The following is a 9,906-nucleotide window of genomic DNA, read 5'->3' on the forward strand; positions in this document are numbered from 1 at the left end:
ATCAGGTATGATTCATTCTGTGTATATGTAATTCTGTGTGATTAGTTAGGTATTTAGTAAATAAATAATTAAACCCAATTTTGTATTTCTGATTCAACTTGTTAGCCAGGGTTCGTGAAGATAACCAAGAATTCTACGATGTTCAGATGAGACTGAAATAAGGTGACGATTAATATTGACTGCTATTGATGTAGTTTATTCAGAGTTTATTCGGAAGATAACAGGTCTATAAACACTCTTTCGTGGTGCCCTGACTTTCTAGTTAATTACATTTACATGATTAGCTCAATCAGGTAATATTAATTACGGAGAAAGGATTTATAGAATAGCATGTCATTTCACTTAATCTGGCATAGCCAAAGACACAACACTGTCATCAAGGCAAAGGGTGGCTATTTGAAGAATCTCATATATAAAATATATTTTGATTTGTTTAACACTTTTTTGGTTGCTATATGATTCCATATGTGTTATTCATAGTTTGATGTCTTTCACTATTATTCAGTAAATATTCCAAACATAGTCTGGGACAGTTGTGGGATGCGATAGATTCCAAATTAATGCAAGCATCAAAAAAACTTTTTTTATGCAATGTGGCTGACACAACAGATCAGAACGTTAAGCTTAAAATGTTTAATAAACTATTAGGCTWTTTCTTCACATTATAAGTGCTGCAATGCGCACATGGTAGTAGGCTATAAGCGTGAATGTTCCATTAGTGGAAAACAMCATTACCAAAAGTGACCGCAAATGCAATTATSCATGTAATATTTTTATTATAAAGGTGCATTTTTAATGGTGAAAATKATCTTCCGCAAACTTGAAACTCACGCGCTGCTTATGTATGCCAGTTAGGCTTTACACCACTTGTAAAGTAGATTGTGCTAAATTTTAATTTGTTATTTGGCCACTTTAGTTGTGATACAAACMTAATTAAAACATATAGGCCTATGGGCTAGGCTACATGAGGTTGTGTGACTATGATTGAACAAGTCRTAAAAGAAAGGCATTGTTYCTTATGCTGGGCATCATTCACAAGTGAAATATAATTCACAAGTGATAGGCTAATTTTGTCACCCATCAGACTATTCTTGATTTAATCTTGTCTTTGCATATACTAAGTAATATGTGTGACATTTGTTTTGATTTAGAATGGACCATTAACATGCACCTGTATCGAAACAGGGGCAGATGGAAAAATGACATGTCATCTATGYCTTTAAATAGCRWGGGGTTTATTTTCATGCCAGCCAGGTAGGCWATGCTCCTGTTAKAAATATAAGCAATGTGGTTAATATTAGGAAAGCTTAAAAATAAATATAGTAGGCCTAGCCTATGGAAAGCTGATGGGATCCTCCTCTTTTTAGTAGAGGCAATCACTCCGTTTTCTCCCGGAATTGCTTAGCTTATTGACATATTGCGCAACATGGGCTCTCATGAAGTGTTTGATTCGATTTTARAATACATTTGCATTGATGTCAGAGTGATTTAGAGGGACAATAGACAATGCTGAGTACCAGGCAGTTAGCAAGTTTGGTAGGCTACTAATGACCATCAGCAGCATCAGAGCTTGGAGAAGCCTAATTACCGTGACTAAACGGTCAGGTGGAATTTGACTGCCTTCGTGACTCGTGACTGCTGGTGTGGCTGTAATACGGTCACCATAACAACCCTACTACACATAACCAGATATTGCGGTTTCTAATGACGTGAAAACATCAAGACTTTGAACAGCAGATCTGTGAGATTCCCATAATACAGGCACTACTGTTTGTTCATTATCAAATGTTTTAATTGACATCAAACTTTATTTACACAAAACATTTTACTAAAGTAAATCCACCGTGTATCTATTTATCTGAAACCCACAGCAGGAATGATCCAGAGTAGCTTTGCTTTTCTAAGAGTGTTGTTCACATCCTGCCTTTTCATTCCCATCTCCTGACAGGAGATCTTTGTCCTAACTGTCTTTCTTTGCTTTTCTAAGAGTGTTGTTCACATCCTGCCTTTTTATTCCCATCTTCTGACAGCAGATCTTTGTCCTAATTTTCTTTCTCCTTTGCGTTTTCATTCTGTTGTTTCTTTGTGGATGTTTTTCACATGCGTCAGCAGGTTTACCTTCTGAATGAACATTTTTACCACAGACCATGTGATTACTCTCCAGTGTGAGTCCGTATATGTGCAGTTAGGTGCTCYTTGCGAATGAAGCCTTTACCACAGTAACCACAGCTAAATGGTTTCTTTCCTGTGTGAGTCAGGATATGCCTCCTTAGGTCCCCCTTCTGAATAAAGCTCTTCCCACAGTAACCACAGGTAAATGGTTTCTCTCCTGTGTGGATTCTCATGTGAGTGGACAGATGTCCTTTTTGTTTGAAGGTCTTGCCACAAAAGGGGCAGGTGCAGKGTTTCTCACCRTGACAGAGTCGGACATGGGCCTTCAGTTTACAGGTGGAGTTGTAGCGYTTTTTGCAGAAGCTGCATTCGCAAGGTCTCTTCTTGGGGAGAGTCACATGCCTCTGCAGGTCAGCTTTCAGTGCAAATGTTTCACCACAGTCACGGCAGTGGTGAGTTATTCTAGATGTGGTGCTGAGTTTGGAAGAGTTTTCCCCGAATGGTGKGTTGAGATCAAATGGTAGACTKCKGTCAAGTCCTACTGGGTTGCTGCTTATGGCTGAGGCATTGTTCTGATTATCTGGAGGGTCACAGGGAATGTCCAGRCCCCTTAGGTGGGTCACAGTGCCAAAAGGTTTAGGATMCACTGGTTCAGATTCACGCTCTCTGTTATCCACAGTCTGGTTTTGGGGAAGAGTCAAGGACGGAAGTAGGTCCTCCTGATCATATTCATTTTTCAAACAGGAAGGAGTGAATATGGAGTATTTCGTATCAAAGAGCCCTTGAAGCTGCTCTTCCTCCTCACTGGTCCTGAGTTCCTCCTGTTCCTCTTTAATCAGTGTGGTCTCTGGGTCTTCCTGTCCCAGACTGGGGCTCCACTCCTGCTCACAATGCTGCTGCTCAGGGGGAACGTCCTCTTCAGAGACAGAGAACTGCAGGGAGTCTGGAGGGGAGGAGGAGCAGAGGTCATCTATACAGTAGCAACGGTAGTTAAAATTGATAAAAGGTCAAATTTTACACGTAAACAATTGTATAATAAGAAAATCCATGGAATCCAGACATTTTGGTGGGACTTCTTGCATTTAATTGAATGTCAAATATAAAAATGTTTCTTCTTTGAAATGATACATTCCAAGATTTTTTAAACCACATAATGGCCCTTTTATAAGTTTTAACTATATTTATTAGACATTTATTAACRTTTGAACTACGGATTAAAGCACACAAGAGAAAAATAACACAGTTACACAGGTCAAACACAGGTACAAGGGTAGGGATTAAAGAATGGACATTTATACAGTTTGGGCTGATGACGTAATCGATGACGTAAATCGGAGGTAGACTCCGCCGGCACTCAACACAACTGACGTATATATGATGGAGTCGAGTTCTCTCAGCTAGCCATTTCAAAAACACATGACACAAACCACAATTTAATCATACATATGAATTGTTTATTGGTTCATTTTATCTTAAAAGGGTACACAGCTTAAAAGCCGAATTGCCGTATATATTATTTATAAAGATAAATAAATGGAGAGAGCAATTAGTTGTTGAGCTAGCTAGATAAATGAACGTTAGAAACATTCAAAAACAATGTCTTACATTTTTTGTTGTTAAATGGTGATCTCTATTTGCMTAACCAGTTTACTAATTGAGCAGAATTATATACCTAACAGTAGATTTACATACTTTATTGTATTTAACCTTTATTTACCTAGGCAAGTCAGTTAAGAACAAATTCGTATTTTACAAGGACGGCCTACMCCGGCCAAACCGGGACAACGCCGGGCCAATTGTGCGCCGCCCTATGGGACTCCCAATCACGGCCTGGTTGTGATACAGCCTAGAATCGAACCAGGGTCTGTAGTGACGCCTCTAGCACTGAGATGCAGTGCCTTAGATCGCTGCGCCACTTGGGAGCCCATACTAACCTATTGTACCARTGGATGCTCCTCAGAGGAGGAAGACCATCCTCCTCTGTGAATTTCATAAAAATAAAAATTGTGAGAAATTAAAAAAGTTATCCTTTTTATATAAAACTATACTAAATATATTCACATGCCCTCAAATAATTGATTTAAACACACTGTTTTGCAATGAAGGTCTACAATAGCCTCAGCAGCACTCTGTTGGGTAGCACCATAGTGTAGCCGGAGCACAGCTAGCTTCCGTCCTCCTCTGGGTACATTGACTTCAATACAAAACCTAGGAGGCTCATGGTTCTCACCCCCTTCCATAGACTTACACAGTAATTATGACAACTTCCGGAGGACGTCCTMCGATCTATTAGAGTTCTGCAGCATGAACTGACATGTTGTCCACCCAATCAAAGGACAAGAGAATGAATCTAGTACTGAAAGCATAAGCTACAGCTAGCTAGCATTGCAGTGCATAAAATGTGGTGAATAGTTGACTCAGAGCTAGCTGTATTTCATTATTTATTTTTTTCACTTTCAGTTACTTGGCTTGCTAATGCTGCTAGCTAGTTTAGCCTACTCAAACACCTGGCTCAAACAGAGGGATGCTATGTTAGCTAGCTGGCTATCCAACACTTGAACTCTTCCAAGTCAAAGTAAGCTTTTGGTTTTACGAATTTATTGCCACAGAGGCCCGCCGGAGTAACTACTAAACTGCTTACTGACTGTACACTGTATTGCATGATGGTAGCAGGTTTACTAAYGTGTTAGTTCTATTAGTACTGTTGACTATGATGTTATAATAAGGTGACAATGATGAAGGCTGTGTGTAGCGGTTATGATATGATGGTTTGGCTTGGAAAGGTTTTTTCACCTGGTCACAGACAGGTGGTGTTGCGCATTGAAGTCCACAAGTGAAGGGAAAAGGTGAGAGGAGGAGAGCTCATAGTTGCGAGAAGGAATACAACGAGCTGTTTGTATGTGGCTGTTATGAAAGTAAACAGTGTTTGTGTGTGATCAAGAGTGTATTCATTCCACCGACTCCGTTGAAAAACGTTTCTTAAATGGAAACAAACGGAACAAGGATAAACTTAACTGAATTTGTCCAATAGAAACTCTTGTTTTCAACTGTTGGACTAATGATTACACCCTAGATAAGGTAGATGCAGGCAAGGTGGTATTTTATGTGTCACTGTCTGTCCATGTGTCGCCTCAATTTTTTTCTCTAGATCTGTGTGACCCTATTTTGTCAACTTTCATTCATTCATAGGCTAGGTTGTAGCAACCTCATGATGGGTATAGGTGACATTTGAGTATTATGTAGCAGCCTAAACATATCGATGTTACATTGAGCTGGGTGAATGGAATATGAATGAGTCATCCAATATGCTGTAACAGAAATAAGCCAATGCGCATAAATCAACTAATCGTCCTCCCTCATCTTAAATGGCACCGACAGCAACTGAGTCTTACCTATTTTACATAGTTGATTCTCCGGTGTGATCCGCAGCATGCTCCGTAGCCGATCATTCTCCTCCTGGTACTCCACTATCGTTTTCTCAACTGCCCCGAAAATCTCCACAGCAGCCGCCGTTAAACGATCATTCAAAAACACACGCAACAATTGTAGTTCAGACATTTTCAGTCAAATGAGCTTTGTGTAGCCAATTCAGTTCAGTCAGTATGTCTTTCTATACTGCAAACAAGCAATGCGAAATGTAAACTCGTTTCCAACTACTTCCGTGTTTAAGTCAAGGAAWTTTTAAAAACTCCTTCACTCTAGTGTGTGGCAAACTTGGAAACGCACAACAGCGCCGCCAGCTGAATGGGAGTTTACTACTGTGCAAGGYAGCCTACAGCCCAGTAGTAAAGAGAAACGATCATTACATGCGGAGAGTGKTGTTCATAAGTATAGGATGATCTCAATTCATCATGAGGAGTCGTCTGTATATCATTACTCTATACAGCATTACATCAATAATCATGAATGAGCAACATTATAGGTCAGAATTTACGAGAAATAATCTTGGACAAAAATGCAAGGAGATGTTTTCTTGAAAGTATATTTGAAATGTATCAATATTATTTATGTATAAAACCACAGGTTTTACTTCGAGGTACAGAAGTGATAATGGAAATAGATAACTACACGGGGGGAAATAGTTACAAGACGTAATAAGGTGATCTAAGATGATAATTTCTTGTATGAACTGAATTGAAAGACARCACATTGTAACACTCCTGACAACAACACTTGCTTAGGACTGATGTGACAGCGTGCACAAAACCACAGAATGCAGTTATCAAGAGGATATTACAAAGAATGTTATTGAATTGGGACTGGAAAAACACTGTCGTTCACTTAAAACAGAGTTTGCATTTATATATATTTTTTAAATGCACTCATCAGGATTCAAATGTTTATCATTATTTCCCAAAATATTCAAACAATATTATGAATGAGCAGCATTAGGTGAAATGGATGAGAAGACAGGTGGAAAGAGAGATTTTTTTATTTTTTTATTAAAAATGTATGCAACATCAGTCAGAACATTCTGTCGTCACCCTGAGAGACTTCAAAAACAAAAAACTAATTCCTGTTCCTAATGACGTGAAAACATCCACAGACTTTGAACAACAGACCTGTGAGCTTCCTACAATATCGTGCCACAGTGATGTTGTCATAAGCGGTCAAATCATACTCAAAATTAACTTTTTGTTATTGTTGAATGTTGTTGACGTTATTGACATTTGTATTCTGATACCCATCATTTTTTTTTACTCTTCGTATTTTATTCTATTGATTGAAAGTGGTCAAGCACGGAAATGGTTCCAATCGTTTGTTCACCATTTATTTTTCCAATTGGGGAGTTTCAAGTGATTTAAACATGAAGTGAGTTCGRAAAATCCGGAAGTGMGCATCTTAGAAATAGTTTTCACATATAAAGTCCCATTTAATACAACTGTCGCAGGCTCCGTCCCTCTACCGCCTCGATTTAGAGCCGCACCTCATAGTCGTGTGATTCGCTCAGAATTTGAATTGATTAGCGATGTCACTCAGTAAATCCACACCCCCTAAATTACAAACTGTCCCACAGTGTCACAAGGCTCTATACGAAACCAATTCAAGGCTGGGGACGAGGTTATACATAACATGACATATAAACATCTGACTTAAAGTAAAAAATTATTATTATATTCATCAATGCCACAAACCTTGGACATGGAAGAGCACCATATCAACTATAATTACTATCTAAGAACACAAAGATTCTTCTAATTTTTCATTATAGAAATTACAGGTAACTGCTAAAATAAAGGAGACACCAACTCCCAGCTGCCCACTGCTCTGAGGCTAGGAAACACTGTTTCACCACCGATAAATCCACTATAATTGAGAATTTCAATAAGCATTTCTCTACGGCTGGCCATGCTTTCCCTCTGGCTACCCCTACCCCGGTCAACTGCCCGGCACCCCCCCCACAGCAACCCGCCAAAGCCCCCACCATTTCTCCTTTACCCAAATCCAGATAGCTAATGTTCTGAAAGAGCTGCAAAATCTGGACCCCTACAAATTAGCCGGGCTAGACAATCTGGACCCTCTCTTTCTAAAATTATCTGCCGAAATTGTTGCAACCCCTATTACTAGCCTGTTCAACCTCTCTTTCATATCGTCTGAGATTCCTAAAGATTGGAAAGCTGCCGCAGTCATCCCCCTCTTCAAAGGGGGTGACACTCTCGACCCAAACTGCTACAGACCTATATCTATCCTACCCTGTCTTTCTAAGGTCTTCGAAAGCCAAGTTAACAAACAGATCACCGACCATTTTGAATCCCACCGTACCTTCTGCAAAGCAACGCCGACGGCGACGCCACCGCACGCACGCACGCACGCAACGCACGCACGCACGCACGCACGCACGCACGCACGCACGCAACGCCACGCACGCACGCACGCACGCACGCACGCACGCAACGCACGCACGCACGCACCCACGCACGCACGGCACGCACGCACGCACGCACGGAGCACACACACAACACACACACACACAACACAACACACACACACACACACACACACACACACACACACACCACACACAACACACACACACACACACACCACAGCATGCCGAAGTCTGTCATCGTATTACAGATAGCTAAATCCACATTCCCTTCTTTTCAAAGACACGCTGTGAGTGTTGACGTTACTTTACATAATCCTTCCTCCTTCCTTCCTTCCTGTTGCTCGCAGTAGAAGTACTACCCAGCCAATCCCATCTCCCCTAGTTTTCCCGATTAGCATAATCAGCTAGTATTAATTATTCACAGCGGAGCCGCCGCGTGCTGAGGATCAGGCCGTTGCTCCATCTCGTAACCCGTGTTTAATATTAAAGAGGTACGACATGTAGCATGATTTGCATCTGCCGTCATCGCCCCTCAGGTCCTGGCTTCGGTAAGGAGCTGACGTCCGGGCCCATATCTGTGGAACTCCGACAACCCCAACTCAACTCTTCTTTAAACGTAACACATATCAAGGACGTTGAGATCAGGGGAGGTTAGCTTGGGCAGTCGTTAGGGTGCAAGCTTTACTAAAACTTAAGTTAATCTTACAAGTCATTTAAATATTTATGTTTCTTTGCCTGTAAAACCAACATATTTAAGCGAGATGGGGTAATCAGGTATGGTCAAATTGATATACTAACTTGAAATGATGAATACTATTGAAAATTATTATGACTTGTAAAATTGACAACACTACTGAAATGATCTGCGTTAGACAGATTGGTATGATAAATACTACTGAAACGATCTGCATTAGAAGTTGTTATGGTAATACTACTGAAACGATCTGCATTAGAAGTTGTTTATATAATACTACTGAAACGATCTGCGTTAGAAGTTGTTATGGTAATACTACTGAAACGATCTGCATTAGAAGTTGTTATGATAATACTACTTGAAACGATCTGCGTTAGAAGTTGTTATGATAATACTACTGAAACGATCTGCGTTAGAAGTTGTTATGATAATACTACTGAACGATCTGGCATTAGAAGTGTTATGATAATACTACTGAAACGATCTGCATTAGAAGTGTTATGATAATACTACTGAAACGATCTGCTTAGAAGTGTGTATGATAATACTACTGAAACGATCTGCCATTAAGAAAGTTGTTTATGATAATACTACTGAAACGATCTGCATTAGAAGTTGTTATGATAATACTACTGAAACGATCTGCTTAGAAGTTGTTATGATAATACTACTGAAACGATCTGCATTAGAAGTTGTTATATAATAACTACTGAAACGATCTGCATTAGAAGTTGTTATGGTAATACTACTGAAACGATCTGCGTTAGAAGTTGTTATGATAATACTACTGAAACGATTGCCATTAGAAGGTGTTATGATAATACTACTGAAAGATCTGCGTTAGAAGTTGTTATGATAATACTACTGAAACGATCTGCATTAGAAGTTGTTATGATAATACTACTGAAACGATCTTGCATTAGAAGGTGTTATGATAATACACTGAAACGATTTCTGTCGTTAGACGTTGTTATGATAATACTACTGAAACGATCTGCGTTAGAAGTTTGTTATGATAATCTACTGAAACGATCTGCATTAGAAGTTGTTATGGATAATACTACTGAAACGATCTGCATTAGAAGTTGTTATGATAATACTACTGAAACGATCTGCATTAGAAGTTGTTATGGTAATACTACTTGAAACGATCTGCATTAGAAGTTGTTATGGTAAATACTACTGAAACGATCTGCATTAGAAGGTGTTATGATAATACTACCTGAAACGATCTGCATTAGAAGTTGTTATGAATACTTAACTGAACCGT

At 39.5% G+C, this 9,906-nt stretch overlaps 1 protein-coding gene across 1 annotated transcript in view; it reads right to left on the reverse strand.

Annotated features, from left to right (window-relative positions):
* LOC112068804 (zinc finger protein 91-like) overlaps positions 1-5,768 on the reverse strand; it is an 83,938-nt gene extending 78,170 nt beyond the window's left edge. The window contains exons 1-2 of the mRNA XM_024136012.2: positions 5,505-5,768; positions 2,156-3,055 (exon numbers count right to left, since the gene is read on the reverse strand). Of these exons, the coding sequence (XP_023991780.2) occupies positions 2,156-3,055; positions 5,505-5,670 (1,066 nt within the window). The 5' untranslated portion in view covers positions 5,671-5,768. The remainder of the gene's footprint in view (positions 1-2,155; positions 3,056-5,504) is intronic.
* Positions 5,769-9,906: the final 4,138 nt, after the last annotated feature.

The sequence above is a fragment of the Salvelinus sp. IW2-2015 genome, unplaced genomic scaffold (genome assembly GCF_002910315.2).
Source record: "Salvelinus sp. IW2-2015 unplaced genomic scaffold, ASM291031v2 Un_scaffold741, whole genome shotgun sequence".
NCBI classification, from domain to species: domain Eukaryota; kingdom Metazoa; phylum Chordata; class Actinopteri; order Salmoniformes; family Salmonidae; genus Salvelinus; species Salvelinus sp. IW2-2015.